General features: G+C 42.1%; 2 protein-coding genes across 4 annotated transcripts in view; both read right to left on the bottom strand.

Moving 5' to 3' along the window:
• The window catches only part of LOC110511504 (huntingtin), a 158,835-nt gene extending 149,635 nt beyond the window's left edge, over nucleotides 1-9,200 (bottom strand). Inside the window, exons 1-2 of the mRNA XM_090209895.1 lie at nucleotides 8,673-9,200; nucleotides 3,667-3,750 (exon numbers count right to left, since the gene is read on the bottom strand). Of these exons, the coding sequence (XP_090066021.1) occupies nucleotides 3,667-3,750; nucleotides 8,673-8,770 (182 nt within the window). The 5' untranslated portion in view covers nucleotides 8,771-9,200. The remainder of the gene's footprint in view (nucleotides 1-3,666; nucleotides 3,751-8,672) is intronic.
• Nucleotides 9,201-19,982: 10,782 nt separating this feature from the next.
• Nucleotides 19,983-21,755, bottom strand: part of grk4 (G protein-coupled receptor kinase 4) — a 78,590-nt gene continuing 76,817 nt past the window's right edge. For all 3 annotated transcript variants that reach the window (XM_090209897.1, XM_090209896.1, XM_090209898.1), the window contains one exon: nucleotides 19,983-20,722. In XM_090209897.1, coding sequence (XP_090066023.1) covers nucleotides 20,666-20,722 — 57 coding nt within the window. In that variant the 3' untranslated portion in view covers nucleotides 19,983-20,665. The remainder of the gene's footprint in view (nucleotides 20,723-21,755) is intronic.

Genomic DNA, 21,755 nt, shown 5'->3' on the forward strand with positions numbered 1-21,755 from the left:
ACTGTATCCTAAACCCTGATCAACATATAACCATAAATATACTGTATCCCTGATCAACATATAACCATAAATATACTGTATCCCTGATCAACATATAACCATAAATATACTGTATCCCTGATCAACATATAACCATAAATATACTGTATCCCTGATCAACATATAACCATAAATATACTGTATCCTAAACCCTGATCAACATACAACCATAAATATACTGTATCCCTGATCAACATGTAACCCTAAATATACTGTATCCCTGATCAACATATAACCATAAATATACTGTATCCCTGATCAACATGTAACCATAAATATACTGTATCCCTGATCAACATATAACCATAAATATACTGTATCCCTGATCAACATATAACCATAAATATACTGTATCCTAAACCCTGATCAACATACAACCATAAATATACTGTATCCTAAACCCTGATCAACATGTAACCATAAATATACTGTATCCCTGATCAACATGTAACCATAAATATACTGTATCCCTGATCAACATATAACCATAAATATACTGTATCCCTGATCAACATATAACCATAAATATACTGTATCCTAAACCCTTATCAACATACAACCATAAATATACTGTATCCCTGATCAACATGTAACCATAAATATACTGTATCCCTGATCAACATATAACCATAAATATACTGTATCCCTGATCAACATGCAACCATAAATATACTGTATCCTAAACCCTGATCAACATACAACCATAAATATACTGTATCCCTGATCAACATGTAACCATAAATATACTGTATCCCTGATCAACATGTAACCATAAATATACTGTATCCCTGATCAACATACAACCATAAATATACTGTATCCTAAACCCCGATCAGCATATAACCATAAATATACTGTATCCTAAACCCTGATCAACATACAACCATAAATATACTGCATCCTAAACCCTGATCAACATGTAACCATAAATATACTGTATCCCTGATCAACATATAACCATAAATATACTGCATCCTAAACCCTGATCAACATATAACCATAAATATACTGCATCCTAAACCCTGATCAACATATAACCATAAATATACTGTATCCCTGATCAACATATAACCATAAATATACTGTATCCTAAACCCTGATCAACATACAACCATAAATATACTGTATCCCTGATCAACATGTAACCATAAATATACTGTATCCCTGATCAACATACAACCATAAATATACTGTATCCCTGATCAACATGTAACCATAAATATACTGTATCCTAAACCCTGATCAACATGTAACCATAAATATACTGTATCCCTGATCAACATATAACCATAAATATACTGTATCCTAAACCCTGATCAACATACAACCATAAATATACTGTATCCCTGATCAACATGTAACCATAAATATACTGTATCCCTGATCAACATGTAACCATAAATATACTGTATCCCTGATCAACATGTAACCATAAATATACTGTATCCCTGATCAACATGTAACCATAAATATACTGTATCCCTGATCAACATGTAACCATAAATATACTGTATCCTAAACCCTGATCAACATGTAACCATAAATATACTGCATCCTAAACCCTGATCAACATATAACCATAAATATACTGTATCCTAAACCCTGATCAACATATAACCATAAATATACTGTATCCTAAACCCTGATCAACATGTAACCATAAATATACTGTATCCCTGATCAACATGTAACCATAAATATACTGCATCCTAAACCCTGATCAACATTTAACCATAAATATACTGCATCCTAAACCCTGATCAACATATAACCATAAATATACTGCATCCTAAACCCTGATCAACATACAACCATAAATATACTGTATCCCTGATCAACATATAACCATAAATATACTGTATCCCTGATCAACATATAACCATAAATATACTGTATCCCTGATCAACATGTAACCATAAATATACTGTATCCTAAACCCTGATCAACATATAACCATAAATATACTGTATCCCTGATCAACATATAACCATAAATATACTGTATCCCTGATCAACATATAACCATAAATATACTGTATCCCTGATCAACATATAACCATAAATATACTGTATCCCTGATCAACATATAACCATAAATATACTGTATCCTAAACCCTGATCAACATACAACCATAAATATACTGTATCCCTGATCAACATGTAACCCTAAATATACTGTATCCCTGATCAACATATAACCATAAATATACTGTATCCCTGATCAACATGTAACCATAAATATACTGTATCCCTGATCAACATATAACCATAAATATACTGTATCCCTGATCAACATATAACCATAAATATACTGTATCCTAAACCCTGATCAACATACAACCATAAATATACTGTATCCTAAACCCTGATCAACATGTAACCATAAATATACTGTATCCCTGATCAACATGTAACCATAAATATACTGTATCCCTGATCAACATATAACCATAAATATACTGTATCCCTGATCAACATATAACCATAAATATACTGTATCCTAAACCCTTATCAACATACAACCATAAATATACTGTATCCCTGATCAACATGTAACCATAAATATACTGTATCCCTGATCAACATATAACCATAAATATACTGTATCCCTGATCAACATATAACCATAAATATACTGTATCCTAAACCCTGATCAACATACAACCATAAATATACTGTATCCCTGATCAACATGTAACCATAAATATACTGTATCCCTGATCAACATATAACCATAAATATACTGTATCCCTGATCAACATACAACCATAAATATACTGTATCCCTGATCAACATAGCCAGATGACAGTTGTGTTTACAGTGGTTGATTTGGCTACTTTCATTCTGGTAAAACACTCTTTTCAACAAGAGCACATTTGATTTAAATAAATAACCCTAGCAAATTACATTGGTTGTCGCTCAACTAATAGCCTAATATGATACCCTATTCCCTATATAGTGGTACTACTATAGACCAGAGCCCTATGGCACCCTATTCCCTATATATAATGCACTACTTTAGACCAGAGCCCTATGGTACCCTATTCCCTATATAGTGCACTACTTTAGACCAGAGCCCTATGGTACCCTATTCCCTATATAGTGCACTACTTTAGACCAGAGCCCTATGGGACCCTATTCCCTATTTAGTGCACTACTTTAGACCAGAGTCCTATGGCACCCTATTCCCTATATATAATGCACTACTTTAGACCAGAGCCCTATGGCACCCTATTCCCTATATAATGCACTACTTTAGACCAGAACCCTATAAAGAGTAGTGGGAAAGGGTCCCATTTGGGATGCATATATAATTATCTGTAAACCTCATCTGGCCAGGAATACCAAATCTGATTACCACTAACAGTGGAGCTAATCTGGAACATCCAAGTGTGTGTGTGTGTGTGTGTGTGTGTGTGTGTGTGTGTGTGTGTGTGTGTGTGTGTGTGTGTGTGTGTGTGTGTGTGTGTCTGAGTATGTAAGTGTGCCTGTGTGTACATGTAATGTATTCAAATGACTTATAAACAGTAATCTCGGGTCAGTTTTATGAATGAAGTCCCTATGGGTTCATAACGGTACTGGCCGTGGGTAACGCTGATCCCAGATCAGTGGTGGCGGGCGGGCTTACCTCAGAGACTGGGCTATGATGTTCTCACATATGGTCAGGCAGTGGGCCACTCTGTCCTTTTTGGTGGTGGCCAGCTCTTTCTTCCTACAGAGAGAGAGGGAGAGGGGGAGAGAAAGAGCAATAGTGTGTGTGTGTGTGTGTGTGTGTGTGTGTGTGTGTGTGTGTGTGTGTGTGTGTGTGTGTGAGAGAGAAATCAAGTAACAAAGGGTTAATTAAGAGCACATGCAAGAAAAAATAAGAAAGACTGGTAGCATTACCTTGCCTAACGAAGTGGAACAACAATGGGGAATGTGTGTGTGTGATGCCAGTCTATTGCTAAAGGTAAGACTGATTACAAGGTCACTTGTACATGCCTGTACAATCTACATTTAGACTGTTAAATGGTTCATTAGACTGTTAACTAACAGCTAGCCGGACTATCTGCATTAAACTGTTAACTAACAGCTAGCCGGACTATCTGCATTAGACTGTTAACTAACAGCTAGCCGGACTATCTGCATTAGACTGTTAACTAACAGCTAGCCGGACTATCTGCATTAAACTGTTAACTAACAGCTAGCCGGACTATCTGCATTAAACTGTTAACTAACAGCTAGCCGGACTATCTGCATTAAACTGTTAACTAACAGCTAGCCGGACTATCTGCATTAAACTGTTAACTAACAGCTAGCCGGACTATCTGCATTAGACTGTTAACTAACAGCTAGCCGGACTATCTGCATTAGACTGTTAACTAACAGCTAGCCGGACTATCTGCATTAGACTGTTAACTAACAGCTAGCTGGACTATCTGCATTAAACTGTTAACTAACAGCTAGCTGGACTATCTGCATTAAACTGTTAACTAACAGCTAGCCGGACTATCTGCATTAGACTGTTAACTAACAGCTAGCTGGACTATCTGCATTAAACTGTTAACTAACAGCTAGCTAGCCGGACTATCTGCATTAAACTGTTAACTAACAGCTAGCCGGACTATCTGCATTAGACTGTTAACTAACAGCTAGCCGGACTATCTGCATTAAACTGTTAACTAACATCTAGCCGGACTATCTGCATTAAACTGTTAACTAACAGCTAGCCGGACTATCTGCATTAAACTGTTAACTAACAGCTAGCTGGACTATCTGCATTAAACTGTTAACTAACAGCTAGCTGGACTATCTGCATTAAACTGTTAACTAACAGCTAGCCGGACTATCTGCATTAAACTGTTAACTAACAGCTAGCTGGACTATCTGCATTAAACTGTTAACTAACAGCTAGCCGGACTATCTGCATTAAACTGTTAACTAACAGCTAGCCGGACTATCTGCATTAAACTGTTAACTAACAGCTAGCCGGACTATCTGCATTAGACTGTTAACTAACAGCTAGCCGGACTATCTGCATTAGACTGTTAACTAACAGCTAGCCGGACTATCTGCATTAGACTGTTAACTAACAGCTAGCCGGACTATCTGCATTAAACTGTTAACTAACAGCTAGCCGGACTATCTGCATTAAACTGTTAACTAACAGCTAGCCGGACTATCTGCATTAAACTGTTAACTAACAGCTAGCCGGACTATCTGCATTAAACTGTTAACTAACAGCTAGCCGGACTATCTGCATTAGACTGTTAACTAACAGCTAGCCGGACTATCTGCATTAAACTGTTAACTAACAGCTAGCTGGACTATCTGCATTAAACTGTTAACTAACAGCTAGCTGGACTATCTGCATTAAACTGTTAACTAACAGCTAGCCGGACTATCTGCATTAAACTGTTAACTAACAGCTAGCCGGACTATCTGCATTAAACTGTTAACTAACAGCTAGCCGGACTATCTGCATTAAACTGTTAACTAACAGCTAGCCGGACTATCTGCATTAGACTGTTAACTAACAGCTAGCCGGACTATCTGCATTAGACTGTTAACTAACAGCTAGCCGGACTATCTGCATTAGACTGTTAACTAACAGCTAGCCGGACTATCTGCATTAAACTGTTAACTAACAGCTAGCCGGACTATCTGCATTAGACTGTTAACTAACATCTAGCTGGACTATCTGCATTAAACTGTTAACTAATAGCTAGCCGGACTATCTGCATTAGACTGTTAACTAACAGCTAGCCGGACTATCTGCATTAGACTGTTAACTAACAGCTAGCCGGACTATCTGCATTAAACTGTTAACTAACAGCTAGCCGGACTATCTGCATTAGACTGTTAACTAACATCTAGCTGGACTATCTGCATTAAACTGTTAACTAACAGCTAGCCGGACTATCTGCATTAGACTGTTAACTAACAGCTAGCCGGACTATCTGCATTAGACTGTTAACTAACAGCTAGCCGGACTATCTGCATTAGACTGTTAACTAACAGCTAGCCGGACTATCTGCATTAAACTGTTAACTAACAGCTAGCCGGACTATCTGCATTAAACTGTTAACTAACAGCTAGCCGCACTATCTGCATTAAACTGTTAACTAACAGCTAGCCGGACTATCTGCATTAGACTGTTAACTAACAGCTAGCTAGCCGGACTATCTGCAATAAACTGTTAACTAACAGCTAGCCGGACTATCTGCATTAAACTGTTAACTAACAGCTAGCCGGACTATCTGCATTAGACTGTTAACTAACAGCTAGCTAGCCGGACTATCTGCATTAAACTGTTAACTAACAGCTAGCCGGACTATCTGCATTAGACTGTTAACTAACAGCTAGCTAGCCGGACTATCTGCAATAAACTGTTAACTAACAGCTAGCTGGACTATCTGCATTAAACTGTTAACTAATAGCTAGCCGGACTATCTGCATTGACTCATCACATGCGCTGCTGCTACTGTTGATGATCTACCCTGTTGCCTGGTCACTTTATCTCTACCTGTATATGTACAGGGCTTTCAGAAAGAATTCACACCCCTTGACTTTTATCCATCTTTTGTTGTTACAGCCTGAATTTAAAACGGATTCAACTGCGATTTGATTGTGTCACTGTCCTACACACAATAATCCATCATGTCAAAGTGGAATTATGTTTTAAGACTTTTTCTTTTTTTACAAATGAATTCCAATTGAAAGCTGAAATGTCTTGAGTCAATAAGTATTCAACCCCTTTTGTTATGGTGATGCCTAAATCAGTTCAGGAGTAAAAATGTGCTGAACAAGTCACATAATAAGTTGCATGGACTCACTCTGTGTGCAATAATAGTGTTGAACATGATTTTTGCATGACTACCTCGTCTCTGTACCCCAACACATACAATTATCTGTAAGGTCCCTCGGTCGAGCAGTGAATTTCAAACACAGTTTCAACTACAAAGACCAGGGAGGTTTTCCAGGGAGGTTTTCCAGTGCTCGGAGGGATATTCAAAAAGAAGGCGCCTATTGGTAGAAAATATCCCTTTGAACATGGTGAAGATATTCATTACCCTTTGGATGGTGTATCAATACACCCAGTCACTACAAAGATACAGTCACTACAGTCAGTCACTACTAACTCAGTTGCCGGAGAGGAAGGAAACCGCTCAGGGATTTCACCATGAGGCCAATGGGGACTGTAAAATAGTTACAGAGTTTAATGGCTGTGACGGGAGAAAACGGAGGATGGATCAACAACATTGTAGTTACGCCGCAATACTAAACTAAGTGACAGAGGGAAAAAGAAGGAAGCTTGTACAGAATAAAAGAATATTCAAAATAATGCATCCTGTTTGCAACAAGGCACTAAAGTAAAACTGCAAAAAAAATGTGGCAAAGCAATTACATTTATGTTCTGAATACAATACATTATGTTTGGGGCAAATCCAACAACATCACTGAGTACCACTCTTCATGTTTTCAAGCATGGTGGTGGCTGCATCATGTTATGGGTATGCTTGTCATCGGCAAGGACTAGGTAGTTTCTTTTAGGATAAAAATAAATGGAATAGAGCGAAGCACAGGCAAGAATCCTAGAGGAAAACCTGGTTCAATTTGCTTTCAGCAGGACAATGACCTTGCTTACCAAGAAGACATTGAATCTTCCTGCGTGGCCTAGTTACAGTTGACCTAAAATCAGCTTCAAAATCTATGGCAAAACTTGAAAATCGCTGTCTAGCAATGATCAACAACCAACTTGAAAAAGCGTGAATGCATTTCTTAACAATAATGTGCACATATTGTACAGGTCCAGGTGTGTAAATCTCTTAGACTCACAGCTGTAATGGATGCCAAAGGTGATTCAAACATCTCAGGAGGTCTTTCATTTATTTTTCACAGAAAATGTTCAAATTCTCTTCCACTTTGACATTAGAATACTTTATGTGGATTGTTGTCAAAAAATATAATTTAATACATTTTCCTCCCACTTTGTAACACAACAAACGTGGAAAAAGTCAAGGGGTGTGAATACTTTCTCAATGCACTTTATCCCTCCTGTTAGTATTTCTCTATTTTCTTTCTCTCTGCATTGTTGGGAAGGGCCTGTCAGTAAGCATGTCACTGTTAGTCTACACCTGTTGTTTACCAAGCATGTGACAAACAGAAATGTCATTATGTTGATTTGATAAAAGAAATGTATTGAAATCAATTATACATATAATTATAATAATATAATGTATATTAGACAACAAGCAACGAATGATTGTGGGGGTGGAAACTAAATCAGTCAATCTGCACAATGTATACGAGAGAAGAGAAATTAAACTTGATTTTATTTTATTTTTTTCAAGATTTTACTTTAGTGAAATGATATCGTAATATTTAGTCCACCCTGGTATTTGTTTACAAGCGCCAGCTATCAAATAGACGTGGGGTGTAAAACTGTGTGTTGCTGTGTGTGTTGTGACAGGGTCGCCTGGACTGGACGGTGACAGCTAGCTAGCTATAAGGTTAGCATCGCTAACTCGCAATAACCTGCGAATAGCTTCGCTAACTAGCTAGCTAACCAGCCAACTACTGTGTATGTAATGTAAGCTTAACTCATCGCTCGCAGTGTCTCAACACAATGACCATAAACAAACACGGACGTACTGTTTTTGAGCCGTCTCCTCGGCCGTCGGCGGTCCCTGTTGTTGTTGGAAAGACTTGAGAGATTCAAAGGCCTTCATTAATTTATCCATGGTGGCCATTTTTTAACCAGCAGTGGTTAGCTTAGCTGTGGCTAATATTTACACAATTGTCGTTTAAGTGTCAGTTAGCTAGCTATCGGGATCAACCAGGGGGAGCAAAAAAGAAAACACGCATCGGGAAGCGAACCGTCCGTAGTACGACGAGCGTATGAACACTACTCGCGACTACTTTACTGCCGCCTCTCCGACTTCACTTATCGACGCAAGATAATCTTTGATTTCTTTACAATAGCCTCGGTAAATGAATAGGACGTTGGTTGATATAGCCACTACCATCCATACTCAAAGCCATCTTCGATGCGCCCGGACAGAATCACAAGGAAGTGGGAGCTCCGTTGACAGTTGGTGGGGTAGGGTTGGGCCAACGCTGCACCGGTAGCCAATCAGAGGAAGTGCGAGCACCAATAAGGACGAGGCTCGGGCCGTCGTCAGTTGTGATTGGGTGGAGGCACCAATAAGGACGAGGCTCGGGCCGTTGTCAGTCCTGATTGGGTGGAGGCACCAATAAGGACGAGGCTCGGGCCGTTGTCAGCCGTGATTGGGTGGATGGGGAACGGCTTTTTTTTTGTCGTTGTTGAGCGTCACGAGTGCTGAAATCCTGCACGACGAGGCGATATTCCGTGATATCAGAACGGTATATAATCTGCACCGTTTACATTCTATGCCATTCAACGGTAATCCCGACTGTTGAGTCGGGGGGAAAAACGGACGTTTCCTTCCAAGTGAACGATCTTGGCAGAATCATCATGTGATTAGGGCGTGTGTCTGCTCTGGGGAGATGTGGATGAGGTAGTGCGTACTGAAAACATTAGCCCCTGCAGTCACATTGCAGTGTATTTCAGCACGCGCACTTATTAGTGTGATATCAACATTTCAATAGAACAGGTAGACTAGAAAAACGTACCAATTAAATAAATGTGTTTTCTTCCAATGACTGTCTCACACACCCAGAAATGTAGTACCTGTAGGAAACGACAACACTCAATCACTATCTGACATGTAGGCTACACCTGTATATGTGCTTTCTTTCTGTCCCAAATGGCAGTCTATTCCCTGTGTAGTGCACCACTTTGGACTAGGATCCATAGCACTCTGGTTAAAAGTAGTCCACTACAGTATGGAGGGGTTAAGGCTTTATCCTGCTTTACTGTTGGGTTATACCTGGGACACCTCCTTTATCCTGCTTTACTGTTGGGTTATACCTGGGACACCTCCTTTAACCTGCTTTACTGTTGGGTTCTACCTGGGACACCTCCTTTATCCTGCTTTACTGTTGGGTTCAGTAAGGGACACCTACTTTATCCTGCTTTACTGTTGGGTTATACCTGGGACACCTCCTTTATCCTGCTTTACTGTTGGGTTCAGTTAAGGACACCTCCTTTATCTTGCTTTACTGTTGGGTTCCATCTGGGAGACCTCCTTTATCCTGCTTTACTGTTGGGTTCCATCTGGGAGACCTCCTTTATCCTGCTTTACTGTTGGGTTCTACCTGGGACACCTCCTTTATCCTGCTTTACTGTTGTGTTCAGTTAGGGACACCTCCTTTATCCTGCTTTACTGTTGGGTTCAGTTAGGGACACCTCCTTTATCCTGCTTTACTGTTGGGTTCCATCTGGGACACCTCCTTTATCCTGCTTTACTGTTGGGTTCCATCTGGGAGACCTCCTTTATCCTGCTTTACTGTTGGGTTCTACCTGGGACACCTCCTTTATCCTGCTTTACTGTTGTGTTCAGTTAGGGACACCTCCTTTATCCTGCTTTACTGTTGGGTTCAGTTAGGGACACCTCCTTTATCCTGCTTTACTGTTGGGTTCCATCTGGGACACCTCCTTTATCCTGCTTTACTGTTGGGTTCTACCTGGGACACCTCCTTTATCCTGCTTTACTGTTGGGTTCAGTTAGGGACACCTCCTTTATCCTGCTTTACTGTTGGGTTCTACCTGGGACACCTCCTTTATCCTGCTTTAATGTTGGGTTCTACCTGGGACACCACCTTTATCCTGCTTTACTGTTGGGTTCTACCTGGGACACCTCCTTTATCCTGCTTTAATGTTGGGTTCAGTTAGGGACACCTCCTTTATCCTGCTTTACTGTTGGGTTCCATCTGGGACACCTCCTCTATCCTGCTTTACTGTTGGGTTCTACCTGGGACACCTCCTTTATCCTGCTTTACTGTTGGGTTCTACCTGGGACACCTCCTTTATCCTGCTTTACTGTTGGGTTCTACCTGGGACACCTCCTTTATCCTGCTTTACTGTTGGGTTCCATTTGGGACACCTCCTTTATCCTGCTTTACTGTTGGATTCTACCTGGGACACCTCCTTTATCCTGCTTTACTGTTGGGTTCAGTTAGGGACACCTCCTTTATCCTGCTTTACTGTTGGGTTCTACCTGGGACACCTCCTTTATCCTGCTTTACTGTTGGGTTCTACCTGGGACACCTCCTTTATCCTGCTTTACTGTTGGGTTCTACCTGGGACACCTCCTTTATCCTGCTTTAATGTTGGGTTCTACCTGGGACACCACCTTTATCCTGCTTTACTGTTGGGTTCTACCTGGGACACCTCCTTTATCCTGCTTTAATGTTGGGTTCAGTTAGGGACACCTCCTTTATCCTGCTTTACTGTTGGGTTCCATCTGGGACACCTCTATCCTGCTTTACTGTTGGGTTCTACCTGGGACACCTCCTTTATCCTGCTTTACTGTTGGGTTCTACCTGGGACACCTCCTTTATCCTGCTTTACTGTTGGGTTCTACCTGGGACACCTCCTTTATCCTGTTTTACTGTTGGGTTCCATTTGGGACACCTCCTTTATCCTGCTTTACTGTTGGATTCTACCTGGGACACCTCCTTTATCCTGCTTTACTGTTGGGTTCAGTTAGGGACACCTCCTTTATCCTGCTTTACTGTTGGGTTCTACCTGGGACACCTCCTTTATCCTGCTTTACTGTTGGGTTCTACCTGGGACACCTCCTTTATCCTGCTTTACTGTTGGGTTCTACCTGGGACACCTCCTTTATCCTGCTTTACTGTTGGGTTCAGTTAGGGACACCTCCTTTATTCTGCTTTACTGTTGGGTTCCATCTGGGACACCTCCTTTATCCTGCTTTACTGTTGGGTTCTACCTGGGACACCTCCTTTATCCTGCTTTACTGTTGGGTTCTACCTGGGACACCTCCTTTATCCTGCTTTACTGTTGGGTTATACCTGGGACACCTCCTTTATCCTGCTTTACTGTTGGGTTCTACCTAGGACACCTCCTTTATCCTGCTTTACTGTTGGGTTCTACCTGGGACACCTCCTTTATCCTGCTTTACTGTTGGGTTCCATCTGGGACACCTCCTTTATCCTGCTTTACTGTTGGGTTCCATTTGGGACACCTCCTTTATCCTGCTTTACTGTTGGATTCTACCTGGGACACCTCCTTTATCCTGCTTTACTGTTGGGTTCAGTTAGGGACACCTCCTTTATCCTGCTTTACTGTTGGGTTCTACCTGGGACACCTCCTTTATCCTGCTTTACTGTTGGGTTCTACCTGGGACACCTCCTTTATCCTGCTTTACTGTTGGGTTCTACCTGGGACACCTCCTTTATCCTGCTTTAATGTTGGGTTCTACCTGGGACACCACCTTTATCCTGCTTTACTGTTGGGTTCTACCTGGGACACCTCCTTTATCCTGCTTTAATGTTGGGTTCAGTTAGGGACACCTCCTTTATCCTGCTTTACTGTTGGGTTCCATCTGGGACACCTCTATCCTGCTTTACTGTTGGGTTCTACCTGGGACACCTCCTTTATCCTGCTTTACTGTTGGGTTCTACCTGGGACACCTCCTTTATCCTGCTTTACTGTTGGGTTCTACCTGGGACACCTCCTTTATCCTGTTTTACTGTTGGGTTCCATTTGGGACACCTCCTTTATCCTGCTTTACTGTTGGATTCTACCTGGGACACCTCCTTTATCCTGCTTTACTGTTGGGTTCAGTTAGGGACACCTCCTTTATCCTGCTTTACTGTTGGGTTCTACCTGGGACACCTCCTTTATCCTGCTTTACTGTTGGGTTCTACCTGGGACACCTCCTTTATCCTGCTTTACTGTTGGGTTCTACCTGGGACACCTCCTTTATCCTGCTTTACTGTTGGGTTCAGTTAGGGACACCTCCTTTATTCTGCTTTACTGTTGGGTTCCATCTGGGACACCTCCTTTATCCTGCTTTACTGTTGGGTTCTACCTGGGACACCTCCTTTATCCTGCTTTACTGTTGGGTTCTACCTGGGACACCTCCTTTATCCTGCTTTACTGTTGGGTTATACCTGGGACACCTCCTTTATCCTGCTTTACTGTTGGGTTCTACCTAGGACACCTCCTTTATCCTGCTTTACTGTTGGGTTCTACCTGGGACACCTCCTTTATCCTGCTTTACTGTTGGGTTCAGTTAGGGACACCTCCTTTATCCTGCTTTACTGTTGGGTTCTACCTGGGACACCTCCTTTATCCTGCTTTACTGTTGGGTTCAGTTAGGGACACCTCCTTTATCCTGCTTTACTGTTGGGTTCTACCTGGGACACCTCCTTTATCCTGCTTTACTGTTGGGTTCTACCTGGGACACCTCCTTTATCCTGCTTTACTGTTGGGTTCTACCTGGGACACCTCCTTTATCCTGCTTTACTGTTGGGTTCTACCTGGGACACCTCCTTTATCCTGCTTTACTGTTGGGTTCAGTTAGGGACACCTCCTTTATCCTGCTTTACTGTTGGGTTCTACCTGGGACACCTCCTTTATCCTGCTTTACTGTTGGGTTCTACCTGGGACACCTCCTTTATCCTGCTTTACTGTTGGGTTCTACCTGGGACACCTCCTTTATCCTGCTTTACTGTTGGGTTCTACCTGGGACACCTCCTTTATCCTGCTTTACTGTTGGGTTCTACCTGGGACACCTCCTTTATCCTGCTTTACTGTTGGGTTCTACCTGGGACACCTCCTTTATCCTGCTTTACTGTTAGTGTATATTTGTATAATGAAAAGTTGCTTCCTGACTACAGTGCATTACTGTGATATAAATCATTTGTCTCACCTAGCTTATCTTAAGGTGAAAGCACTAACTAAGTCACTCTGGATAAAAAAAAGCCTCTGTCAAATGACTAAAATGTACCAAAAACCAATCCGGGGACACAGGGGGGAGGATTTGTGTTATTATTATTATTTTTTTATCCAAAACGGCAGTGTATTCTCAGGACTAATTACAAATGTCAGAAGATATGACACAGTAACACCCAGTGATACAACTTGTACAACAATTAGATGAACTGCAGTGGTTGAGCAACACGACTGTACAAAAATAATAATTATAAAGATCATTAAAAAGATCTCTGTCCCAAATGGCACCCGTTTTCATTCCCTACATAGTGCACTACTCTTGACCAGGGCATTTTGACCAGAGCCTTTATGGGCCCTGTTCACAAGTAGGCCACTATATAGGGAGTAAGTTGTCAATTTGGGACGTAGCCCCCCACAAAAAAAATATATATATAATTTGTCCGGTCACCTTGTGGTAACAAATGTGTCGTTGTCCCCTGTAAATACATGTCATATGTTGGCACTGAAAGGTACATTTCAATTACAGACAAGGAACCTGCAACAACCTATAACATGCTTGAGTAATAATTACATTTTTATTTTTGTTTCATTTATTAAAAATACACGTTGTGCAGACATTCAAAACATGTAAAAAAAAAAAAATATTAAAAATGTTATTTTTTTAATGAGCTGTATTTAGGTTCCTTGTCAGCCTAACGTGGGACCGTCCATTCAGACGTCGAAAAGAAAGGACACTGACTAATTATGACTGGTTGGCACATACTGTGTGGGTGAGGCCTGGAGTTCCTCCATCCTGATCACATGACCAGGAACAACAAGGGGCCCTATAGTTAGAAGATGGGACTGAATCCCGTCCTATAGACTCCGGGGGATTTGGACGATGCGCCATTTAAAAAAAAAAAAAGTCATTTCTGACCGAGACAACGTTTTACTGTGAACATTGACTTTAAAAAAAATAAAAAAAACGTGCATTGTGGACAAAGAGCGATCGGATTGAATCGTGGGTCATAGAGAGGCTTTATAAGTTGGGCTCAGAAGGTTTTTTCCCGGGCCAGGTCACATGGTCAGGAACAACTCTTGGCCATCCATCCACATACTGTAGATCAAGGTTTATGCCCGTTATTTCAGTTGAAAAAACGTTTTTTTTTAAACATTTTTAAATCAAAACCATTTCCAGTTTGATTTGGTGTCATTTGCATTATGCTCAAAGACACTTCCTATAGTTATTGCACGTGTCCCAAATGAACCGCTATGCCCTATGTAGTGCACTTCTTTTGTAGTGCACTACATACAGTAGGGAACAGGGTGCCATTTGAGAAGCAGACAGTTTCCACACCTTAGTGCCGCAAAATGAAATATCTTACTGCTGTACAGGGATGGATGCCAAGCCTTTACCCCCAGTCCAAGTGTGTGTGTGTGTGTGTCTGGGTGCGTGCCTGCGCCTAATGAGATATCAAAAGAGCTTACAAGTTTTGAAGTACATCATTTACATGGTTTTTGAGGCAAAGAGTGTTTCTACACTGACTGACAGGTGGAGGTGAGCTTCGTGGTGCGTCTGGAAGCAAAGAAATATAACATGTAGAAAAAGACAACAAGAAGCCAACAGCCAGAGCTAGCTATGTCCTGCACTGTATAACGTTCCTAATTCTAGAATAGAATGTCATGGAATATCTCTGAACACTCACAGTTCTCTTTCCCCATGTCAAGATACCAGGCGTGTTGGAGCCGAGCCACGACAAGTGTATATATGTGTATGTGAGAAACGTAACGTTGTTTTCTAACAGAGGAGTTCTAGTGGCTTCAGAAGTAGAACTGTGTGGTGTATTCTAATTCTAAATGCATTTGATTGATTGATGATTTTCAATGATTAACTGCAGTCATTTGTGTAAAAAAAAAGTAAACGTAGAATGGAATTCCTTGAACCCTTTGAAGGAATGTCAACAGAACATTCTGTTTGAACATTCTAATTGATTAAAATCAATGACGTCATAAAGGGATTCCTTGAACCCTTTTGAAGGAATGTCAACAGAACATTCTGTTTGAACATTCTAATTGATTCGAAACAATGACGTCATAAAGGGATTCCGGAACAGAGGACAAAGGTAACCACTGTCATAAGATTCTTAGATTCACCCCTCCAATGGTTAAACAGAATGAAAGGTCATTCTGGGAGGCTGGGTGTCTCTATAAAAAGACATGAATACAGTACAGTATGTACAGCAAGCAGCCAAAAAGATCCATCTCAACATTTTCACAGCATTAAAAAAAAAGTGAAAGGGGGGGTTACATTGGTTGGACGGTTGGTAAATAATATGGTCGCCTGAACGACAAAGAAAATAAACAAACAAAACAAAATGGCCCGAAAACGCTCGTCTCAAGTCATTCTTACGGAAGAGACTCCGTGGTGTAGGGAGACGTGATCATATCCTCATTCAAGTCTCTCTCCTGGCACTACTTTTGACATGAGGCCTGGTCTATAGTAGTGCACTATATAGGGAATAGGGCCCTGGTCTAAAGTAGTGCACTATATAGGGAATAGGGCTCTGGTCACTAGTAGTTCACTATATAGGGAGTAGGGCTCTGGTCACTAGTAGTTCACTATATAGGGAATAGGGCTCTGGTCACTAGTAGTTCACTATATAGGGAATAGGGCCCTGGTCACTAGTAGTGCACTATATAGGGAATAGGGCTCTGGTCACTAGTAGTTCACTATATAGGGAATATGGCTCTGGTCACTAGTAGTTCACTATATAGGAAATAGGGCTCTGGTCACTAGTAGTTCACTATATAGGGAATAGGGCTCTGGTCACTAGTAGTTCACTATATAGGGAGTAGGGCTCTGGTCACTAGTAGTTCACTCTATAGGGAATAGGGCTCTGGTCAGTAGTAGTTCACTATATAGGAAATAGGGCTCTGGTCACTAGTAGTTCACTATATAGGGAATAGGGTCCCAATTGGAACGAAGGCTGTGTTCATTTTTTTTTTTTTTTTAAATGGAATGTCTAGTTGTCATAGCAACCGTGATGAGGCTGTTTCCCCCCCCTTTTCCCAATCCTGACTACCAATCAACAAAGGGGACCTTAGATCCGTTTCTATGGAACAATGTTATGTTAGGGGATAGACAGGGGAACACGGTGCATGTGAAAGATGCCTAGTGTCCCAAATGGCCCCCTATTCCCTTTACAGTGCACTACTTTTGACCAGGGCCCATAGGACTCTCATCAAAAGTAGTGCACTATATAGGTAGTAGGGTGTCATTTTGGGTCACACCCCCTTGGGTGGAGGCAAAGATATCATTATGATTAAACTGTAGGTCATTTTGCCATGGATAACCCATCTCGGTGCCAAGAATTGGTCTAATTTAACCTATTTGACATGGTTTGTTTGTTTGTTTGTTGATTATATGAAAGCACTTTTGTCTTCAAGATGAAGCCAGTCTGAGTTACAAAACGATTCTGTGACGTTTCATAACCTTTCTATTCGGTTTGTAAATCATCCTCATCACCACCATAGCTGAAGGCATGGACACAAGGTATACTGTTAAATCAAGGCATCTCTCTTCCCACCCCTCTGCCAAAACAATGGACTATTCCATGTCAACTGCTTATCTGTGCTTTTCTGGAAGTGGGTGACTACATTTTCTGTAGTTTTTAGGGAAGTTTAACGTTTTTAAGGAAGTTATTTTGACTATGAGACATGTAGACAGAATTGACAAATCTTGTTCTGCTGTCCAATCCTCTCATATCTTCACGTGGACCCCAGTAAGAAGGTCAGGGATCATTAACTAGATTCAGACGGAACGTGATTACAAATTATTTGGAGACTTGCAAATTCACCGCAAGAAGCCCAAACAGATATATTTGATTAAAACATAATTATTTAAAACCTTGCCTACATTTTGCATACGATCCCATACCTGTATCTCTCTATTATGGGAATATCTATTATGGGAATATCTTGGAACACATTTCCAAAATGTTAATAATTTGGAGTTGTTTTTCTGGTGTTTTTACAGTCGTACATCCAACAATAAAAAATAAAAATAAAATATATATAAATATATATAAATTGGTGGGCCAAATAAAATCACCCGCGGGCCAAATTCAGCTCGTGTGCCACCAGTTGGAGAACCATGGCATAGAGTCTAACTATGGGCTGGGGGCTTCTTAGGGTGTAAGAACTAAGGGGGATGTTTTAGTCTAGGGGCTAGGGTTTAGGGCGTAGAGTGTATGGTGCAAGGGGCTGATTTAGTCTAGGGGCTAGGGTTTAGGGCGTAGAGTGTATAGAGTGTATGGTGCAAGGGGCTGATTTAGTCTAGGGGCTAGGGTTTAGGGCGTGAGTGTATGGAGTGTATGGTGCAAGGGGCTGATTTAGTCTAGGGGCTAGGGTTTAGGGCGTAGAGTGTATGGTGCAAGGGGCTGATTTAGTCTAGGGGCTAGGGTTTAGGGCGTGAGTGTATGGAGTGTATGGTGCAAGGGGCTGATTTAGTCTAGGGGCTAGGGTTTAGGGCGTAGAGTGTATGGAGTGTATGGTGCAAGGGGCTGATTTAGTCTAGGGGCTAGGGTTTAGGGCATGAGTGTATGGAGTGTATGGTGCAAGGGGCTGTTTTAGTCTAGGGGCTAGGGTTTAGGGCGTAGAGTGTATGGTGCAAGGGGGATGTTTTAGTCTAGGGGCTAGGGTTTAGGGCGTAGAGTGTATGGTGCAAGGGGTTGATTTAGTCTAGGGGCTAGGGTTTAGGGCGTAGAGTGTATGGTGCAAGGGGGATGTTTTAGTCTAGGGGCTAGGGTTTAGGGCGTAGAGTGTATGGTGCAAGGGGGATGTTTTAGTCTAGGGGCTAGGGTTTAGGGCGTAGAGTGTATGGTGCAAGGGGTTGATTTAGTCTAGGGGCTAGGGTTTAGGGCGTAGAGTGTATGGTGCAAGGGGTTGATTTAGTCTAGGGGCTAGGGTTTAGGGCGTAGAGTGTATGGTGCAAGGGGCTGATTTAGTCTAGGGGCTAGGGTTTAGGGCGTAGAGTGTATGGTGCAAGGGGCTGTTTTAGTCTAGGGGCTAGGGTTTAGGGCGTAGAGTGTTTGGTGCAAGGGGTTGATTTAGTCTAGGGGCTAGGGTTTAGGGCGTAGAGTGTATGGTGCAAGGGGCTGATTTAGTCTAGGGGCTAGGGTTTAGGGCGTAGAGTGTTTGGTGCAAGGGGCTGATTTAGTCTAGGGGCTAGGGTTTAGGGCGTAGAGTGTTTGGTGCAAGGGGTTGATTTGGAACAGGGAATATGTGATATGGTGATACTGGACGTTGGCCAAAAGAACAGAAAAGAACAGACATAGGATACATCCTAAATGGAGCCCTATTCCCTATATAGTGCACTACATTAGACCAGAGCCCTATGGTACCCTATTGCCTACATAGTGCACTACTTTTAGAACAGAACCCCATTCCCTATGTAGTGCACTACTTTAGACCAGAGCCCTATTCCCTACATAGTGCACTACATCAGACCAGAGCCCTATGGTACCCTATTCCCTACATAGTGCACTACATTATACCAGAGCCCTATGGTACCCTATGGTACCCTATTCCCTACATAGTGCACTACATTATACTAGAGCCCTATGGTACCCTATTCCCTACATAGTGCACTACATTAGACCAGAACCCTATTCCCTACATAGTGCACTACATTAGACCAGGGCCCCATTCCCTACATAGGGCTCTGGTATAATGTAGTGCACTAAGGTACCCTATTCCCTACATAGTGCACTACATTATGCAGGGAATAGGGCACCATTTGGAAAGGCACACATACTATACAAACAAACACAAGGCTCCATCGAGAAAACAAATAAAAAAAAGACTACTGATACAATGGTTCGGTCCCAAATAGTACCCTTTTCCCGACACAGTGCACTACTTCTGACCAGGACCCCATAGGCCATAGGTAAAAGTAGTGGACTATATAGGGGAATAGGAAACCAGTTGGGACATACCCTGTGCTTCTTTAAAAAAAATAAAAAAAAGAACAAGATCCTTAATACATTTTCCTCGTTCCAAAAAACAAATAAACAAAAACGTAAAAACCAACAACAACAACAACAAAAACGTAGAAGAAAATGATGTATGCATTCAAGTGGTCCTTAATATGGCTTTTATACAATACACCTTTTAGTGAAAATATACATCTAGGACACAATTCAAGTACAAATGTACAAAATCTTTAAACTCATATGTTTTTCCTTTTAATTATTATAATTACACTTTTTAATACATATCATAAATACAGGTTTAACATTCATCGAGTTCCTAACGTTTTACGCTCTGGAGGCGTTTGAAGAAGGGAGGAGGGAGGAGAAGGAGGAGGAGGAGGGGGAGGGAGAGGAGGAGGAGGAGGAGGGAGAGGAGGAGGAGGAGGAGGGAGAGGAGGAGGAGGGAGAGGAGGAGGAGGATGAGGAGGAGGAGGGAGAGCAGGAGGAGGAGGAGGGAGAGCAGGAGGAGGATGAGGAGGAGGAGGAGGGAGAGCAGGAGGAGGAGGAGGGAGAGCAGGAGGAGGAGGAGGGAGAGCAGGAGGAGGGAGAGCAGGAGGAGGGACAGCAGGAGGAGGGACAGCAGGAGGAGGGAGAGCAGGAGGAGGATGAGGAGGAGGAGGGAGAGCAGGAGGAGGGAGAGCAGGAGGAGGAGGAGGGAGAGCAGGAGGAGGGAGAGGAGGAGGAGGAGGGAGAGCAGGAGGAGGAGGAGGAGGGAGAGGGAAAGCAGGAAGAGGAGGAGGAGGAGGAGGAGGGAGAGCAGAAGGAGGAGGAGGGAGAGCAGGAGTGGTTTAAAGTCGGGAAGGCTCCTCGTGCTCTTCGTCTTCGTAGCCACTCTTTAAACAGACCTGGGAACAGTTAAATAAGCTGTTACATAGGATCAATGGGCTCTTCATCTTTTACAAACTGATTCTGGATCAGTTAGGTTACATACAGTACATTTTTTAGCATAAGGCTGTAATGTAACTTTTCACTACCTTTAAAAACAGACTCTGAATCAATCAGAGGTTGTTGAATATTTTCAACAGGTTCTATCAGACCATTAATAACTGACCCTAGATCAGCCGTAGGTGTGCTGTATAATCTTTCAGCCATTATTTACATTCAAGTCATTTAGCGAACGCTCTTATCAGAGAGACTCACAGGAGCATTTAGGGTTAAGTGTCTTGCTCGAGGACACGTCAACTGATTTTTCACCTAGTCGGCTCAGGGATTCGAACCAGCAAACATTCGGTGACTTGCCCAACGCTCTTAAGCGCCACGCTACCTGCTGCTGCCATTAAGAACTGATTCTGGGTCAGTTAGGCTACACATGTAGTTAATACAGAGATGTAGTCACACAGACTCAACACTTAGTTAGGCCTTATCAACTGGACTTCCTGCTTTATCAACTGGACTTCCTGCTTTATCAACTGGACTTCCTGCTATACCAACTGGACTTCCTGCTTTACCAACTGGACTTCCTGCTTTACCAACTGGACTTCCTGCTTTATCAACTGGACTTCCTGCTTTACCAACTGGACTTCCTGCTTTACCAACTGGACTTCCTGCTTTACCAACTGGACTTCCTGCTTTACCAACTGGACTTCCTGCTTTACCAACTGGACTTCCTGCTTTACCAACTGGACTTCCTGCTTTACCAACTGGACTTCCTGCTGTACACACTGGACTTCCTGCTGAACCAACTGGACTTCCTGCTTTACCAACTGGACTTCCTGCTTTATCAACTGGACTTCCTGCTGAACCAACTGGACTTCCTATTGAACCAACTAGACTTCCTGCTGAACCAACTGGACTTCCTGCTGTACACACTGGACTTCCTGCTTCACCAACTGGACTTCCTGCTTTATCAACTGGACTTCCTGCTGTACACACTGGACT

The sequence above is a fragment of the Oncorhynchus mykiss genome, chromosome 19 (assembly GCF_057628025.1).
Source record: "Oncorhynchus mykiss isolate SJ-2025 chromosome 19, ASM5762802v1, whole genome shotgun sequence".
NCBI classification, from domain to species: Eukaryota; Metazoa; Chordata; class Actinopteri; order Salmoniformes; family Salmonidae; genus Oncorhynchus; species Oncorhynchus mykiss.